Source organism: Tachypleus tridentatus, chromosome 10 (genome assembly GCF_004210375.1).
Source record: "Tachypleus tridentatus isolate NWPU-2018 chromosome 10, ASM421037v1, whole genome shotgun sequence".
Taxonomy (NCBI): Eukaryota; Metazoa; Arthropoda; class Merostomata; order Xiphosura; family Limulidae; genus Tachypleus; species Tachypleus tridentatus.
The window spans coordinates 162,580,275-162,600,734 of NC_134834.1; the positions used below are offsets into that span (position 1 = coordinate 162,580,275).

General features: G+C 37.1%; 1 protein-coding gene across 5 annotated transcripts in view; it reads left to right on the plus strand.

Moving 5' to 3' along the window:
• Positions 1 to 317: 317 nt before the first annotated feature.
• The window catches only part of LOC143230809 (protein croquemort-like), a 71,162-nt gene continuing 51,019 nt past the window's right edge, over positions 318 to 20,460 (plus strand). For 2 of the 5 annotated variants that reach the window (XR_013016636.1, XM_076464977.1), the window contains exons 1-2: positions 320 to 574; positions 17,732 to 17,892. Coding sequence is in view for 4 of the 5 variants with exons in the window: in XM_076464977.1 (XP_076321092.1) it covers positions 455 to 574; positions 17,732 to 17,892 (281 nt within the window). In the remaining variant the exon portion in view is untranslated. Of the gene's footprint in view, positions 575 to 4,993; positions 5,120 to 17,731; positions 17,893 to 20,460 lie in introns of those variants that run through there. The other 3 variants (XM_076464975.1, XM_076464976.1, XM_076464978.1) reach the window with 3 other exon arrangements.

The window sequence follows — 20,460 nt, forward strand, 5'->3', positions numbered from 1 at the left end:
AACTGTAACAGTAGGTGAATGTTCGTGACTCTGGACAATATTTAAAAATTACGGGTAGATATGCCTGAACTTTAGGTCTCTGATCAGGCCGTTCAATCCACGTGTTTTAAGAGACACAGTTCGAGTTGAAAACACCAAATCGTAACTTATTTTCTAAATCTTGCTACTGTACTTCTGGTACACAGCGCGTAGAACATTTTAACACCGTACAGTAGGTATTTGATTTTAAAACCCGCCTCAGAGCTCAGCTATTGGTGGAACGACCTTAGTAAACTTTGAACTCCCTGCTTGTTTCAGAAAGAGAAACTGGGGGATAAAACACACAAAAAGGAGGAGCTAGAGGGCTAGAAATGAATATAAATAGCAGAATAAAAGACTAAACCTATGAAAACGACTTTAACAGAGAGAGGGGACGGTTAAATACTCAGGAAACGTTCTACTTTTCGCAAACAAAATGGGCATTTCTCCAACAGTAAAGTGTAGTCTGCTAATTATTGTCGGAGCTTCCACGGCAGTAACGAGTATCGTCATGTATTTCGTCTTCCCTCTAATAATGAGGAATGAAATCGAAAAGGTAGGTTCGAGAATTACTGTCGTTATATTTAATAGCAAAAAATCCAGTGTTGCATTTAACGAACTAATAACAAATTACTGTTTATCCTTGCACAGGCTAACGTAACTTAAAGATAAACTAACCTCCCGTTATATAAGCACCAAACTGTAACATCAACTAATACGCCCCTTTACGCAGACGAGTAAGACAGATAATACTGGATTAGTAGGATTCTTATTCTGTGAATTATAAATATATACGTATATATCTCAATTCATTCGTGGCCTACCAGTATTGTGAATATTATCAATTAACTGAACTGATAAGCTAACATAACTTATATTAGCATAAAACTATACAACAAACTAGCTTACCAGCCTCACGTATGTGTATGTCAAAAGTTAACGCATATGTTAGCGTATAGAGAGGAAGCTGTGTAATATAATCCAATGAATTATCTTTAGGACTGCGAATATGTCTTTATACGACGAGGAAAGTGAAATTTACTGTGACAAATCAGTATAATGCGTACTTCACAAATAAATAAGTCCGTTATTCTATATTATTGTTTTACGCTTAAACGTGGTGTGTTTTTATACTATAGTTTTGAGCTTAGAAATGGTTTATTAATTTATTGCGCAACAAGTAAACCTTTGTAAGGTAATGGGAGATTCATTGTTAGTTTGTGAAAATCTATTATCTTTTGTATATGACGACTGTAACACTAAAATACAAACTTAACTTTCATTCTCGAAAACTGCTTCCCTATCGTAATATAAGACTTGTACACTAACATAAGATACTCCACCATCATTGCCTACCTAAACCTGTTAAGTTACAATATAAATGAACAATCATTTCTAGTAGTCGTACGTGATTAATACACAAAATGAGATGAGGTTACAGATTAATATAAAGTAACAGACCATTTTTACTTGAACGTGTAAAGAAGATAAAAATTACCCTAACAGAAACAATAGGTTGTATAGTGAATTTCATTTTAAAAAATCATTCGAGAACAATTATATTTGTTTCCAGTTGCTTTCACCCACGAGTCCCTAAACATCGCCCCTCGCTAGTACAGCGGTATGTCTCCGGATTTACAACGCTAAAATCAGGGGTTCGATTCCCCTCGGTGGGCTGAGCAGATAGTCCTTTGTGGCTTTGCTATACGAAAAACACACACGCACATGATTAATTATTTGCCCCCCGCTAGTACAGAGGTATGTCTCCGGATTTACAACGCTAAAATCAGGGGTTCGATTCCCCTCGGAGGGCTCAGCAGATAGTCCGATGTAGCTTTGCTATAAGACAAACACAAACACACGCAAGTGAAACAGCATTTAGGCCTGGCATGGCCTAGCGCGTTAAGGCGTGCGCTTCGTAATCTGAGGGTCGCGGGTTCACGCCCGAGTCGCGCCAAACATGCTCGCCCTCCCAGCCGTGTGGGCGATATAATGTTACGGTCAATCCCACTATTCGTTGGTAAAAGAGTAGCCCAAGAGTTGGCGGTGGGTGGCGAGGACTAGCTGTCTTTCCCTCTAGTCTTACACTGCTAAATTAGGGACGGCTAGCACAGATAGCCCTCGAGTAGCTTTGTGCAAATTTCCAAAAAAAAAACCCAACCCTAAACATCAGTAAATCCACAGTTAATACACCCAGACTAAAAAGAGGGAGAAAATGAACTGCCTTTAGTCAAGGTGCTCAAATGGCATCAAATTTACTAAAAACCTGTCGTCCCCATAGTAAGAGAAATGCATCTAAATACCAAGAGAAAACAAGAATCCAAGTTTAACTATGGATTCCTCTTCTTTGTTCGAAAAAGAAACACCATTTATTTATAACCTATATACGAAAATATGCTGTTATTGTTATATATTATATTTAGCCGTTTTCCGTGACAAAATAGTTTCTTTAATATAATTATAATCACCAGGATAATGTTGAAAGAATAGCAAACGCTGTTTCCATTTAAATCGATTTACATGATACATTATATGAGAAATATCAAGGTTAGCTATGTTTGGTTTGTTTTACCATTGCAAGTCCGTAGATTTTCCCTTGTCCTATCGTGAGGGCGCTACATTTGGAATTTCATGTTTTTACTTAATCGACCTCAGCATTACCTAGGACAAACAAATAGCTAAACTAAAGAAATAAATGAACCTGAAATTTAAACGGGCTGCGAGAAGGGCTGCCACAGCTTCAGTCGTTTGAGGGCGTAATATGTCCATCATCCGATACCTTCCAGTTTCGTAGCATTTAGCGCTCCAAAATCGTTAATATGCTTTGGAAACAACAGATTAAATGTCATACATATCACTAAAGTTACAAGAATGCAAGTTGGAGCCATCTTCTACCTTGTCTAGACACGTAGATAAGTAACATACACGAGCTAAGTTCATAAACTGAAAATTAAAGGCGTTAACGTACTTAGGTTCCCAGAGACACACATAGGTCGAAAGCACTGAATTATAAGTACAGAATTCTGCACAGGACCACCTTATACGACTAGACGTACAAAAGAAACTTATATTTTCCTTACAAAAGAACGCGTAGGAAAACATACATTTTGTTATAAGAAGCGACAGTGAAACTAAAATCGAGAGCCCAATTGTTGTTGTTGTTTCAGGGCTACGTTACATAATGGGCTACCTGTGCTCCATCCATCGAAAGTAATATGAATTAAAATTGCAGAAAACAATATTTTAATTCTCATTCTAAAAAACTGTCTTAGTTTAATTAAAGATTGACTTTAGTTTCAGTAACGCTGTTTCCAGGCTTAATTATTCCGATATACAATGTTATTTTACAACAATAAATGTACTTTTATTTACAGAAAGAAAATAACAGCAAAATCCGCAGATACACACAAACATCCAACACAAAGACAAAAACCATGAAGTGGGTCGTTATGTTTCGTGCCCTTGGTCGTTTGAGATACCGGCGGAAAGCAGGCCTAATTGCGTCAAGGGAACACCATCTATCCCGTTTAACTTCAACTTCGAACCCCTTATCTTTATTTTGCATTCTATAGTAATCGTTTGTTGAACAATGTTTTCTTTATGACGACACAAAAGGAAGAAATGCAACGAGTTTCTAGGAAACATTTAACATCCAGCCAGATGTGGAAAGATGGCTGCTTACATGGAATAAGCAAATAAATTAACAACAATAACAAGATATAATTAGAGTATAAGACATCATTGGGGGGAGGCAGCAAAGTTGTCCTTAAAGTTAGCTTTCCAAAGCAATATACATACCAAGAAGTTAAGGTAATATTATGCTAAGCCTAACTAATAATATTAGTATAGCTATAATCCTTCACCTGCCATGCTACTATTAGGATCTTCAATGGTTGTAAAGAGATCCACACATCAGCAGGTCTTATGTAGGGAAGGTGATACAGCTATATTAATTCACCTATATAAGTGTCCAAATAAGCAATCTAATTATTTTCCCTATTGTATATAACTTTGTTTAAATCACTATTTTCAAAATTATGTGGTTAATTTGTATTTTCATTATAAACTAATTTAAAGTAGATAATAGCTAAAACTGTTATAAAATCCATTAAAAATCAGTTTATGTATTAATATTAACTGGCGGAGTTGAAGTTAAGCTGGATAGACGATGTACCCCCAACGCAATTTGATTGTTACTTCCATCGGTATCTTAAGAAACCAGGGCACCTTACATAATTTTATTTGTTTGTTTTTTTGTTTCTTAATTTCGCGCAAAGCTACAAGAGGGCTATCTGCACTAGTCGTCCCTAATTTACCATTGTAAGACTAGAGGGAAGGCAGCTAGTTATCACCATCCACCGCCAACTTTTGGGCTACTCTTTTACCAACGAATATTGAGATTGACCGTCACATTATAATACCTTCACGGCTGAAAGGATGAACATATTTGGTGTGATGGTGATTTGAACCCGCGACCATCGGATTACGAGTCGAGTGCTTTAACCACCTGGCCATGCCGGGCCAATCGATGCATTTTAGTGTGCGTTTTGTGTGTGTTTTTCTTATAGCAAAGCCACATCGGGCTATCTGCTCAGCCCACCGAGGGAAATCGAACCCCTGATTTTAGCGTTGTAAATCCGGAGACATACCGCTGTACTAGCGGGGGGGCGATGCATTTTAGACGAACAACATAACAATAATTGAAACATAAAGTGTACGTACATTATGTCTTGTATAAAAATTGTATTGGACAGTTATCATATTTCTTTAAGCACCCTAAGTATCTACAGAGTATTATTCAAACAGTTGTGCTGTTTAATAATTATCAAAGCTAATCCCAACTCTCCTATAAAGTTCAGTTTTTACATGCGTAAGTTAAGATTTCGTAACACGTAAAAAAAATCCTAAACCACTGAAAATTCTTGTTTCCTTGGCACTAGGCACGGGTGTGATCTAACGATTAATGTGTCGGGTTGTGTGTGGAGAGATTTAAGGTTAGAACCCACGATATGTTATTGAACGTGTTCCGCATTGTCAGCTGTGAGCAGGTTTCATCAGATACCTCAATTCCGCAATTCGGTTAAACGTAGTTGTGCAGATGGTAAGTGATACTAGTTTATTTTATTTGACGGGGATTCGAACACGCTACCGTCGGATTACGAGTCGAGTGCCTTAACCACCTGGCCATGCCGGGCCCCTTACCTAATGACTCGCCCTATGATTTGTACGTCAGTAGTGTATTCTTGCTTTGTGGCTGTGTTAACTTGTTTAACGAATTTACTGTCATACGTTTATTTTAATATCTACGTTTGTGTCATTTTAATGCATGTAACGTATATTGTTGGATATCTATTGCACATCCTGCCTGTTCTCTAAATTTGTAGATTCTCAAGAGTAAGTAAAGACAATATATGTTTTACGAAAACATTAGCGTATCTTTGAATATTGTTAAGCGCTCGAGAATCGCGCCGAATGAGCGTATAAAGGTTAACCCGCGAAAACTTCGAGAAACAGCATTCGACCGAATATTATTCGTCAGCAACAGTCAGTATACTATAAGCCTTGGATGCTAAAATTGTGACTAACGTTTATTAATCAGTATACTAGGGAATTTGATCAGGAGCTTTTATAGATTCTGATCATTACAAACCATTCAACTTCAGTGAATTAATTTCAAACGTTAGTATTTCTACGAGGACATTAAATATCTTCGTCGGTAAATGGTCAGCTTGTGAGCGGTGTGAGACCAGCCAAGAAAAGACAGTTAGCTAGTTTAAGTGAGGTATAAGAATATCAACTTAGAATTACTTTGCTCGTCGTGGACCCGGACCGTTGATCAAATATTTTACTCTTTCTCTTTTATTATATTGCTTATCTTTCATCAATTAACAGAGAATCTTTATTTCTTTTATGAGTATTTACCAATCAAATGTTGTAAAGGAATATTCAACACAGACAAAGAACTTTGAGTGTGAATAAACGTAGAAAGAAATGGGGAATGTTGAGACTTCATTTATTTGTTTGTTTGTTTTGGAATTTCGCACAAATCTACTCGAGGGCTATCTGTGCTAGCCGTCCCTAATTTAGCAGTGTAAGACTAGAGGGAAGGCAGCTAGTCATCACCACCCACCGCCAACTCTTGGGCTACTCTTTTACCAACGAATAGTGGGATTGACCGTCACATTATACGCCCCCACGGCTGGGAGGGCGAGCATTTTTAGCGCGACGAGGGCGCGAACCCGCGACCCTCGGATTACGAGTCGCACGCCTTACGCGCTTGGCCATGCCAGGCCAGACTTAATTTAAGGATGCAGTTTTGGACAGTTTGTAGAACCAGTAATATTACAACATCTTGAAAGAGCATATCCAACAATCGAGCAAATGAAAACTTTATAATGTTTTTAACAGTTTTACTAGAACAATCTTGTATATTGTTCATAATTTGACGCATTGTATTTAGTTTACTCTTTTTTTTCTGAGTAAAATTATTACCGCCCTCTTTCGAATGAACTAAATATTTATATGCTTTTTGTTTTGTTTTTATACAGGAATTATTTCATAACTATCATATTTAATAATAATAAACTCTTAACTGATTTAAGTGGCCCGGCATGGGTATAGGCGTTCGACTCGTAATCCGAGGGTCGCGGGTTCGAATCCCAGTCACACCAAACATGCTCGTCCTTTCAGCCGTGGGGGCGTTATAATGTGACGGTCAATCCCACTATTCGCTGGTAAAAGAGTAGCCGAAGAGCTGGCAGTGGGTGGTGATGACTAGCTGCCTTCCCTCTAGTCTTACACTGCTAAATTAGGGAGGGCTAGCGCAGATAGCCCTTAAGGAGCTTTGCGCGAAATTCAAAACAAACAAACTGATTTAAAATATTATTTTTGATAAGCTGTATTTATGAAACATTAAAAACTGGATTCAGTTGGGTTTCAATTAGTTCACAGGAGATTACTCAACTTATGAATATCCATAAAAAGTTAGTTCAAGATTTATCTTCAGAAATATAGAAAATAGAAGTTTGCTGCATCACTAACATATTTAGTTTATTTTCAAATTAAAACTACTTTAGTCTGAACCTCCCTTGTTGCGAATAAAGGAAAGTTTTGGGGCCTCCTGAACCTATGAGTTTAGCATGCTGATTGAAAAAAAAAAGAGCCAAAGTGAAAACTATAATACTTCCTTTCGACATGGTCAATCATGGCCAGGTGGTTAAAGCACTCGACCCGTAATCCGAAAGTCGCGAGTTCAACTACCCGTCGCACCAAACATGCTCGCCCTTTCAGCCGTGAGGGCATTATAATGTGACAGTCAATCCCACTATTCATTTGTAAAAGAGTAGCCCAAGAGCTGGCGATGGGAAGTGATGACTAGCTGCCTTACCTTCAGTCTTACACTGCTAAATTAGGGACGTCTAGCGCAGATAGCCCTCGTGTAGTTTTGCGCAAAATTCAAACCAACCAATCTTTTCGACATACTGTATCATTTACATAACTCAACATAATATTTATACGCTTATTGTTTTTTCAGAATTTATGTGAATTTAGTTGGATTGAATTTAGTTACTAAATATGAAAAGCCCAAATTCTACCAAACATCTTTATGACCCCAGGAATGTGAATTGGTAACTGGAATCTGATTGGAGAACCCCCTCCCAAATCAGTGAGATCCATGAATTGATTATTTCAATACCTTGGTCTCATTGTATGGTTGTGTTGTTGTTTTTTATGTTTCTAATATGTTTGTGCATTTCTTATCTTTTATGTTCTACGATTTCTTTGTCTTTCCATTGTTCCTAACAAATATTAACCATTCTTCTGACTTCGTTCGTCAGTGATCAAGTTAAAGTTTCAACACCGCATTCCAAATTTGTTTAAAAGTTATTTTTAACAAATACGGTTGTAAAAAGTTTACGAAAACATTTGGGCCTTATTTCAATTTATTCAATTCTATACTTTAGTCAGCAAGGTCTTTGAAACATGATATCCTCGTCATAGATTTACAAAAGCTAGTGCAGCAAATACACGTGCAAGCACGTGGTGATTAAGTTACATGTGCTTCGCTGTGAATGTTTTAGGTGAAAAGTTCGTGTTCCAGCATGCAGTTTCAAGAAGTTGCATTCTTAACAAGTCTAAGACTTTCACTTACCGAACGCATCGATAGGAGCAGTTTGTTTGTTTTTTTCGAATTTCGCACAAAGCTACACGAGGGTTTGTTTTTTTTAACTTCGCGCAAAGCTACTTGAGGGCTATCTGCGCTAGCCCTCCCTAATTTAGCAGTGTAAGACTAGAGGGAAGGCAGTTAGTCATCACCACCCACAGCCAACTCTTTGGCTACTCTTTTACCAAGGAATAGTGGGATTGACCGTCACTTTTAACGCCCCCACGGCTGAAAGAGCGAGCATGTTTGGTATGACGGGGATTCAAACCCGCGACCCTCACATTAAGAGTCGAGTGCCTTATCTACCTGGCCATGCCCGGCAGGAGCAGAAAACCTTTTATTATATTCAAATTTTCTGCGGGAAAATAGTAATTTTGAATCGTTGGTTAAGGATATTAAGTTGTGTAAATACAAGTCACCCGACTTGGCCAGGTGGTTAAAGGCACTCGACTCGTAATTCGTGTGACGCGGGTTCGAATCCCCATTACACCAAACATGCTCGCTTTTTCAGCCGTGGGGCGTTATAACGTGTCAGTCAATCCCACTAATGGTTTGTAAAAGAGTAGCCTAAGAGCTGGCCGTGGGTGGTGATGACTAGCTGCCTTCCATCTAGTCTTACACTGCAAAATTAGGGATGGCTAGCGCAGATAGCCCTTGTGTAGCTTTGCATGAAATTCGAAACAAAAGATACAGGTCATAGAAATGACCTGGGTTAAGAAAAGTGGATGTGGAATTTTTTTATTAATTGGAATCAACTCTGTATATTTTAGCAATTGTAACCATTATTAAAAAATGCAGTTCACTTCCCTCAGTTCATTTGTACCAAAATGAGATATCTGATCGGTCATATGAATAAAAACATTTCAAATGCTCAAAATTATTTGTGAACTAGACTAGACTTCAATGAATACATGTGGATGAGGTAGAAAAGGTGTCCAATCAGAGTATTATCAGTTGACCCTAACCTATTGTTTTTGGACACCTGACAGCATTATCAGTTGATCCTGGCCCATTGCTGTAGGATATCTGACAGCATTATCAGTTGATCCTGGCCCATTGCTGTAGGATATCTGACAGCATTATCAGTTGATTCTGGCCCAGTGATATAGGATATCTGACAGCATTATCCTGGCCTTTTGCTGTAGAAAACCTAACAGCATTATCAGTTGGTCCTTAGCCATTGCTGTAGAATACCTGCTCTAGCACTGAATAATAAATTCACAGCCACAACTGGTCACCAGATCATTATAAAATGATTAAAAACTTCCCTATGCTAGTTTGTATGCCAAACATCCAGAGAGATGCATCTCTTCCACATGTAGGAACGAAGCAGCTTGTTTGATATGGTGCCAAAAAATACACCCAGTAGATATAAAATAATGAGACAACGTTATCTTGCAGGCAGAAACCACACATAGCTTATTTGAAGGGAGCCTGAAACTACATATGACCATATTTTATAAGTTCCAACCATAGAATAGTGCCTTTAATACCACACATCATCACCAAGACAGTATTTAACAATCCTGTGTACTGCTGTATGTTTGCAATTACATCTAATTTCAGCTTAAATGACAATTGTTTCTAACCTCACCACGATAAATTTGTTGACCCACACCTCGAAAAAAATTGACCGAATAGAGCTGCCAGCACACGTATTCGATTTCAATCTCTTCAAGTTTGTGTGGGATATCACTGAAGGACGTGAAAAGTGATTCCAGGTAGTAAATATACATATATATATATAGGTCCCGATATTACTTCAGAGTGTTATAAACACTAAACCTTCTTGTATTTAACGTAGGTGGTAACCTGACCCTTTTCTTTCTGAAAGGCTGTGAGATATAAAATTGTTGATAAATCTCTATCGAACGTTGAGTTACGAACACAGAGTGACTGACTGATTATTGCATTTTATGGATCGTCATATGCATAACGTACACAAAAATATCACATAAGGGGTATTAGTTTATAACAGTCGTTTGAATCAGTGATGTCGACAAACCCACTTGTAGAGAAAAACTTCGGAAGGTCGAAACGTTGTTCGCTCTTCTATGTAAAATATTTTCTCGACCCAAACGAGCCGTTTTTGCATATATAGTCGTTTGAATCGTCAAAACTAAAATACTATAAATTCAAGTATTCCCTTTTTGTGCAGTGTACGTGCAATACGTACGTTCGAAACATAAAATAAACTTTAAAAATATCAAATGAAAATTAAGTTTTAAACTAAGCTTATTACGCTTAGCAAGTTTTGTCTCTGAAGAAAATCTGCTCTACATGATGTGATTAGGATACACTGCTAATTTCAAGCTATCCATAGACCTAAACTTGAGAGGATATGTCATAAACTTAACACCTTGATCATTTATAAGCGTTATTGTTGAAAACACATGCGCCATGACTAACAAGTATTAATAATGCTATCAAATATAAACAAAAAGTAAATAAAACAAACCAACAAATTATGTCAAGCTCGAGATTTTCCTTATTGTTGTCCTTCGGTAAGTGTACGATTCCTCGTCTTTGTTTCGATGTTTCTGTGTGAAGTTTGAAAGGGTGAAAAGACCAAACTGGAAATCGTAGTACGTCTTGTGGTTTACCTTAACCGCGATGAATATCAAACAGACATGCAGGAAGAATGATAAATAAACATTCTTATTTATTGAAACATTGCATGGTAAAGTTCGTTATATGAGGATTAACCAATAATGTACATCAGGTCTACTTTCATCGAACAAGAGTCAATTGACAATAAAAAGTGCATTAACAAATTGGGAAATGTAATCCAACTGGGCATTACATGTATATAGAAATTGTCAGTTTGACACAAAATCAAACGTACAAAGTACACGAGTCAATCTCCCACCTTCCAACAAAATACTTTTGCAATATTTATGGCAGAAAAGTTGACGTATTTACAATATTTCAAATATGAGCAAATGGGATTGCACCAAACTACTGATGAATAAGTTATTAATATGTAAGTCTGTATATAGAAAGATCTATGATTGCAGAGGTAATGAGATTGAATTCACTCCCCACTTTCACTTCATAAGAGTAACTGTAAAACAAGTAGCCGTGAAGGTTGTGTGTGCTGCTACTGACTGTTTACCTCCATACTAAATCAAGGATCTTAAAACGAGGATCGAGAAACCACAGTGTGTTTTGAAACATCCAAAACACGCAAAGAAGGGTTTGGATTTCTTCAAACGGCATGAACGATGTCTTAAAAGCCAAAGAATCGATAGAAGTGGGTCGTTTCAGCAGCAGAGTGCAGCCGTAGTGGAAGCTTCATATGAGATTGCATTCGAAATTGCTAAACAAAAAAAGCCTCACACGATTGGAGAAACATTTCTTAAACCCTGAATGATGAAAGCAGTAAATCTTATTCTTGGAGAAGCCAGTGCAAAGAAGATGCAGCAAGTATCCCTGTCAAATAATACTGTACAGAGGCTCATTTCTAAAATGTCTATGGATGTGAAGGAACAGGTTTTGACTGAAATCAAGGGTACCCCTTTGTCCTCCTTTCAGCTCGACGAGTCAACAGATGTAAGTTCATGTTCTCAGTTGCTTGTCTTCGTGAGATACATTAATTCAGGTGACATCAAAGACGAATTCTTATTCTGCAGTGCACTTGAAACCACAACAAAAGCTGATGACGTCATGGAAAAAGTTTCGACTTTTTTTCAAGACGAAGATCTTCAATGGGAAAATGTGTGTGGGGTTTGTACGGATGGGGCACCGGCTATGCTGGGATCGAAATCAGGATTCCAGTCGAGAGTGAAGAAGCTAGCACCTCAAGCAAAGGGCATCCACTGCATGATTCACCGATATGCTCTCGCCAGTAAGACTCTCCCTGCCTCTCTGCAGGAAGTGCTTGAATCTGTAATCAAAATTGTAAATTATGTGAAGACTCAAGCACTCAACACTCGCCTATTCAAAGAACTATGCAAAGACATGAAGTCCTTCTCTTCTACACAGCAGTACGTTGGTTGTCGAAAGGAAACGTTATTAATCGTGTCTTTGAAATGAAAGATGAAATAAAGCTATTCCTGGAGACTCAAGAAAGGAAAGATCTTGTAGCTCACTTCGAAGATGAAGCATGGAATAAAAGGGTTGCGTACCTAGCCGACATTTTTGACCAGCTGAACAAGCTCAATTTGAAGCTTCAAGGAAGGGAAACACATGTTCTCCTTTTTCAAGATAGTCTTCGGGCCTTTGTTTCCAAACTGCAGAACTGGCGTCGGAAAACCAATCTTGGAAACATTGCTATGTTTGAAAAACTTTGTGGAGTGACGGATGAGTCTCAGATCCAACTGGATCAGTTCCTCAAGGATGAGATTACCCAATATCTTCAGTCTCTAGAAAAGGAAGTCGAGCGTTACTTCCCTGAGCTATCACAGGAACAGGAGGCCCTGGTAAGGAACCCATTTTGTACTGAACGTGATGTATCCAGCATCCCAGATGATATCCAAGATGAATTTCTGGATCTAAGGAACGACTCTTCAGCTCGTGATCTCTTCAAGGTGAAATCCGTGACTCAGTTCTGGTGCGCTATGTATCAGTCATACTCCAAAGTCAGCATGATAGCTTTACGTGTCCTTGTTCCATTTACTTCTATCTACTTGTCTGAGGCAGGATTTTCCACTCTTGTCAATATAAAAACAAATAATAGGAACAAATTGGATGTTGGAGATGACATGAGACTGGCTCTAACAAACGCTTGGCCACGAATTTCAAAGCTTGCTGCTAAAATGCAACATCAGGCATCTCACTAGCTGGGTTGGATAGCTGTTCAAACCTATGTTAATATTATTTTAAGAAATATATGTTCTTTTTTGTGAATTCAGGTTGGACCAATGTGATTTAATTTGCTAATAAATAATTACAGAATTTTTAAATATTTTTTTAGATGTTTCTTTCCCTCTCCTTCACAGAAAATAAAAGAAAAATTAAGCTGCTGCTAGTAAGCCCTAAGTAGGGGTCACATGGGTTTCAAACTTTTAGGTAAGGGGTCGCGAGTGCTAAAAGGTTGGGAACCCCTGTTCTATATAATAGCAAAGCTAAATCTTGATATGCACTAAGCCCAATAAAAACACAAGAACATGAAAGTTGGTAAAGTCAACTTCATTTATTTAGCAAACTTGTCAACACATTAATGGACTTACAACGCTAATATCCGTGGTTAGATACCCTGCGGTGAACACAGAGCATAACCCAATGTGTCTTTGCTGTAAAGGGCCCGGCATGACCATGTGGTTATCAACTGGTAATCTGAAGGTCGCGAGTTCGAATCTCCATCACAGAAAACATACTCACCTTTTCGGATGTGGGTTCGTTATAATGTGATATCAGTCTCACTATTTGTTGGTAAAAGAACAGCCCAAGAGTTGACGGTGGGTAGTGATGACGAACTGCCTTACACTGTTAAATAATGGACGGCTAGTGCAAATAGTCCTTGTGCACATTTGCGCGAAATTCATAAAACAAACAAACTTTGCTCTAAACCAAATAAAAGTTACTTACTGTCGATAGTATATTTTTTTTGCAGAATATTGATGCTTTTAAACCCTTTCTTAATCAAGTCAGATATGCTTAATTAACCAAATCCTTGCTGAACCATTATGTTCGTATCGTTCTTCTAATACATCGAAAGAAAAAAAACGCTTCTGTTTTTATATCTATTTAATTCATGCTTTTGCGTATGCTAGCTTTTAATGAGATCAAACACGACTCGTGATAATTTTAAAGAGAATAAGTCTGATCCAGGGAGAATTTTAGGGAAAACAAGCCTGACCCAGAGACAACTGTAAAGAGAACAAGCCCGACTCTGGATTATGTTAACGATGGTGTATGTTGTTTTTTTATGATAGCAAAGCCATATTGGGGCATCTGTTATGTCCACCGAGGGAAATTGAACCCCTGATTTTAGCGTTGTAAATCTTTAAACTTATCGCTGTTCCATTTGGATACTAATTTTAACAAGAACATTTTAACAATATTAATAAAAATAACAGTTAAAATATTTCAGTATAATCATTTTTCGAGAAGAAGATTGTACATTTCAAAACACTTAAATAAACAATCTTTCCAAACGACCCAGTTTCCTCAATGACGGATGGATAGGCCTAACCAAACGATGAACACGGTGTACTCACGGTCACTAACGTTAGTTTAAGAATTAACACAAAATTTGAAAACCATTTTACCAATCGAACCAAATAGAAAGTATTATTATAGCCGTAAAGACGTCAACAATTACAGCGAGGTAACAGTCGTATGATAATATACTGATTTCTTCTTTCTGTTCTTCCCTCTAAAACACTACCATACAGAGAAAAAAAAAAAGGGGGGTCAAAACAATAAATAAAATTAATAATAAGACAACAACAACAACAGAAGTGTTATTATTTTCTTGATGCGATTGGTACATCTTAGTAGAAAAGAATAGCATTACGCCTCTTCCATATATGAAAGGAAACAACGACCTTGTTCTAAAATGTTATCTTATCGTGTACGAGAATTCTCGTGAATTATGAAAGGTAGCACCAAATAATACGTCGGTATTTAGGGCAGTAGAAAAGTCCTAGCAATCATGTAGCATTTCCTACAACAGCAAAGCAAGTGACATTTCGCACGTCTCCTAAACCCACGTTTTTTTCACTAAGTATCAATGGTTCATTACATGTGATGTCCTTTATGTATACATAATAGTAGGTGTAATCTTCTCTGGAGTGACTCTCACCTTAACCCCAAACATGAATTTTCTTAATAGTGTTGCAGAAAATCAACTAACGTTCGAAGAGTTATCAGTACCAGTCTTCATTCTAAAGCTACAACACTAAGAAGATGAAGAAATAAAATGTTATCAAAAGTACCGGTTTAAACTGCAAGCTGTTACCAGCACAAGTATATACCTCGAGTTAAAAATGAAATGAGTTATAACTGAACATTTAGCTTGTTCTTTCTGTGAATATTCACAGATATTATCTGGAAAACTGGGTTGGTAGGTGTATAGAAAATTTCGGTGGAATCGCCTGAAGTCTTCGTTTACTATCAACACTGTATAATAGTAGGCCTTGGAGGGCGTTCCCAAGGCGCGAATAATTTACAGGGAAGAACACACGCACGTGTTTTATAAACTGGCGAAGCAGAAGTGTGCAGAATATTTGCAGTTGTATCACTCTGCAACATATAAAAATGTATTATTATAAATTTTTTATTAACATAGCTACAAAAGTTTTTATGACGTTTTAAATATTTGCCTAAACACGACTCTCCACCCACAACCAGAGTGGCAAGTTTCTTGGCTCACACCGCTAAAAAAAAAATATTTTGATACGCCTAACGGGTGTAAAACATTCAACTCATTGATCAGTGATGACGAGAAACCCACTTGTTGAGAAATTTATATGCAAAAACTGCTCGTTTGGGCTGAGAAAACACTTTTACATAGAAGGTCGAAACGTTGTTCGCTCTTCTATGTAAAAGTGTTTTCTCAGCCCAAACGAGCCGTTTTTGCATATAAAATTCAACTCATTGTGTAGCTTTGCGCTTAACAACAAAGCAAATAAAAAAAACATTTCGAAAGCGCCCTCTGATTAATTGGAAAACATCGAGTACATGATATGTTGTGAAAATAGTAATTAAAACATTAAGCTCATTCCAAATAACGACCTGTCTGGTACTAAACAATATTCAGTTTTATTTCTTTATAGTAACACTTATATTCTTCCATCCCTATGAGCGGTCATACCTTGTTGTGGGATGAATTTTGAAAACTTTACTATTTTTAGTTCGTTAACAGACCAGTTAATTAGATTAGGGCTTGTTGGATCTCTTAGAACTCCTGTGAAATGCACACCCTATATGACCGAAACGTCTTCCACAAGCCCATCTCTGCTTTTCATCTTCAGTTCTTCACTATGATTTAAAAAGAACGGTAGATTAGTGAGGATTACGAAATTAGATGTCTTTGACCTTGCATTTTTGAAAACGCTTTTCATAGTTAGTTTATTTTATAACCATAACGGTTTTTTTTGGTTTTTTTTATAAAATTAACTTCATACTAATCTAATAATAAAGAAATTCTATCTGCTATCAAGGATAAAGAAAAGAGCCGTGAAATACACGAATTACGAAAACGACTGGCACATATTAAGACATGTTTTTTAAAATGAAGATTGCTATTACTTGAAGTATAATATCGTTAATTAAGCGACGACCATATCGACGTTATCGAAGTAACCTAAGAACAAAAAGAATTGCTATGAAAGCTAGCTGATTATATTGCTGGGCATTTAATATTCACAAGAGGTCTGATTTCTCATTAGTTCATCTATACAAAAAGAATACCATTTTCTTTCTTTCTGCACTGGCACATACGATGTCATTTTTGTACGTTTACTGTTTGTCTGTGTGATAGTTTGGTGGCAGTAAAAATAAGTTTCGTGTCTAAATTACGTCTGGAAAGCATAATAAATTAAACATATCACTCAAACTGTGTGGTAGAAGTGTTGTCTTGAAAGTTTTTCTCTTCTCCTTTTTAAATGCATAGGTTATTTTAACATCCATTAACCTCGCATTAAAATATTCTGGCAGATCGACTCTGGGTAGCTCCTAAAACGCACCTAGAAGGTCACCCATGTCTAATGGAGGTCCAGGAGTATATACGTATGAAGAGTTGCCGAAGTCGAATCTCACATCGAATTTTGCGTTCCTGCCTCCCTTCCCTCTAGATTCCAGGGACGTCATTTTTGAAAATGTGTTCGTAAAAAATGTGTGCTAGAAAAATCAAGCTTGTCACAAGTGCTCTGATACTACAAGCTGGTGTTTTATCATTACATTACGGCCTAAGTGAACCTTAAGGTGACATCTGAACCTTGCAGCTGGATGCGGGTATTTTATGCTAGGTTTAATAAAGGAACGTGTAGTGCACAGGTCGGGAAATAAGCAAATATAATACATTTCAGAGAATGAGACATGCACTATGTTACAAAAAGGCAATATTCTTGTATGTGCATATAAAAGAAATAGGAGTACGTTAATCATTTACGGAAATACTCGCTGGCAATGGCGTTAATAACCATTTTCTTTAATTTTTGAACGCTCCATATAATTACATGAGCGATCTACTGTCCGAAAATATGTATCTTCGATCGAATATTTTATTTCCGCCCAATCACAGATCATTCTTTGATAAAGCTTGTCTTTTTATTTGTTTTCCAAGGATTTTCCAAAATACGCTTTCCTTTTGATTAACCTGTCAACATATGTTTAATGTATGCCACTGTAAGATTTAATGACACTTATAAAATATTTATGCACATAAGTTAAGATGTCAAGGATGGAATCTTTAAAAAGTTTATTTTTTAGCAATATTATGCTGCTAGCTAAAGATGGTTCTTTAAAAAGTTTGTTTTTCACCAATATTATGTCACTAGCTAAAGATGGTTCTTTCACCACTTGTTCGGAAACTTATGGAAACATCCAGATAAGTGCTAGAAATGTTTTTCACTACATATTTTTTTTTAATTGCTACTCTAGCGAATGATGTTGCACGAAGGATCAGAAAGCTACGGTTACTGGAAAGAGCCACCAATCCCCATCTACATCCGTTTCTATTTCTTTAACCTCACCAATCCTGAAGGGGTGTGGAGTCTCAAAGAAAAACCTGACTTCAAAGAAGTGGGTCCATATACGTTCAGGTAAAAGCTTAAAAGATTCTAATGTTTACATTTTGCTCTATTCACATTTGTGCTTCCAATTCCACTGCGTACGCGTGATTCTGTTACCATCAGTAAGCTAAGTCGTTTAATTTGTAAACACATGAACACTTAAATAATTTATTACGAACGAGTGCTAATAAATTATGACTGAATAACGCTCACCTGGAACATATACGTACTTTGACAATAATAAGTATTCTAGCGATTTGTTATTTTGTCTTTGTAAAGCTCTTAGGCACTAGCAGAAATTACAATTCTTTATATAATTTGTCTTGTTAACTCAATGTGTGGAACTTGATCTAACCCAAATTCCCGCGTTACCTTATCCTTGTGATGTTATTAACAATATGGTAAAAAATATCGTTATTATGCTTAGTCAATGTTTCAGTAAGGATTGAATCATTACAAAAGTTTATCTTGAACTTTGTTTGTAATTCAGCACAAAGCTACACAATGGGCTATCTCTGCTCTGCTCACCACTGGTATCAAAACCCGGTTTCTAGCGATGTGAGTCCCTAGACATATCGCTCTACCACTGGAAGGCGCCTCAGTAAGGACTAAATCATTACAAAATTTTATCTTGAACTTTGTTTGTAATTCAGCACAAAGCTACACAATGGGCAATCTGTGCTCTGCCCACAATGGGTATCAAAACCTGGTTCCTAGCAGTGTCAGTCCCCAGACATACCGCTGTGCCAATGGGGGGGGGGAATCTTGAACTAATGAGTGCTATTCTATGCTGTTCTAGGTAAGTAAGACTAAACAATAAGCATGTGGTTAATTAGAACTACTTAAATGTTATAATTAATATAATTTTACATTTTTCTTGTTTTAACTGTACTCTGAGCCCTTTTTGGTGTTACTGTGAGAGAATTAATACGGTATTAAGTCTTATGCATCTTAACTTGTTTTATACTTAACGGGAGTTAGACATTTTATTTGTCTTAGATTTTTCACGCAAAGTTACACAAAGGTTATCTGCACAAGTCATCTCTAATCTTGAACTTGTAGTAGACTAGATAGAAAGCATCTTGTCAACAGTACCTTGCTCCGACTGTCGAGCAATTGTTACCTAAGCGAACAATTCAATTTCAACATCACTCTTAAAGTGAAACGACGACTCCAAAGTGCGTAGTTTGTATTTTCGTCACGTTTCTCCTACCGTAAATCATCGGATTCTAGGTTAGGATAAGCCACTATTTGGACACACACAGTTGTTATTTAAATGAAAAACGCTTGAAATAATTTCTCAACCTCGGCAGTGCGTGATTGACAGTTATTTTGTCTTTTCATGGGAATAACAATGGAAATGCTTTGATATGTCGGTGTGTCGATTGTCGCCTTACGTCTCAAACAACCTTGATAAGAAGTCCAAAAGTGAATTTTGGTATTTTGTGTAACTTATTTAAGCCTTAACAATGAAGAGACAAGTAAATAAGCACAAATCCGTGTTCCTCAAACTTTCGATATTCGTTGGGCTAGTGCTGTAGAATTTAGTTTACAATAACAGCTCGCTAGTTGTTAAGGGATCAGATGACAAAATATAAATATATTTTATGTTTAAATGGTCTCCCAGCGGGTTAGCTGTAGATTTACTGTCTTACGACGCTAAAATCTGGAGTTCGAGTGTCCCTGGTGTAGAGAATGCAGATATCCTGTTGTGTAGTCCCCCGCTGGAACAGCTAAAATCAGGGGCTCGATTCCCCTTGGTAGATACAGTAGACTGTCTGATGTATTTTTGATATAAGAAAAATACACACACACACAATTGTGTAGCTTTTCCCTAAGCCAAAATAACAAACTAACGTTATGAAATGTTTACAGCTGTTTCCCTTTCCATCCGTGCTGTTCTGGTAAAACCCAATTTTAACAAATGTTGTTTTTATTTCATGATTAATGATCGTATAGTTTGCAGCACGTTAAGTAAATGTGTACGTTGTTGTTTTTGTTTGTTTTTTGAATTTCGCGCAAAGCTACTCGAGGGCTATCTGCGCTAGCCGTCCCTAATTTAGCAATGTAAGACTAGAGGGAAGGCAGCTAGTCATCACCACCCACCGCCAACTCTTCGGATGCTTTTTTACCAACGAATAGTGGGACTGACCGTCACATTATAACGCTCCCACGGCTGACAGGGCGAGCATGTTTGTGGCGACCTGGATTCGAACCCGCGACTCTCGGATTACGAGTCAAACGCCTTAACACACTTGGCCATGCCGGACCAATATAAATGTATACAGTTTATGAAAACTTTAAAAAAATAACTATTTATAATTACTTATATCACTGTCGGAGGGCGCTGTTAACCTTACAGTCACTGTGATCTATCTTGCAACTTTTTCGTTCATTTTGTTGATATTTACGAAACTTGTAATCATTTCCTCATTTAGAATTATCACAAGTGAATTCTTTTAAAATACGTATATTTTTATTTATCAATCTCCATTAGTGTCTACAATCAACACAAATTAATCCTTATAAAAATGCCTCGTATATTGTTATCTGAGCATCGCCTTTAATATTCACCTTTACTTCATGTGAATCCTTTTA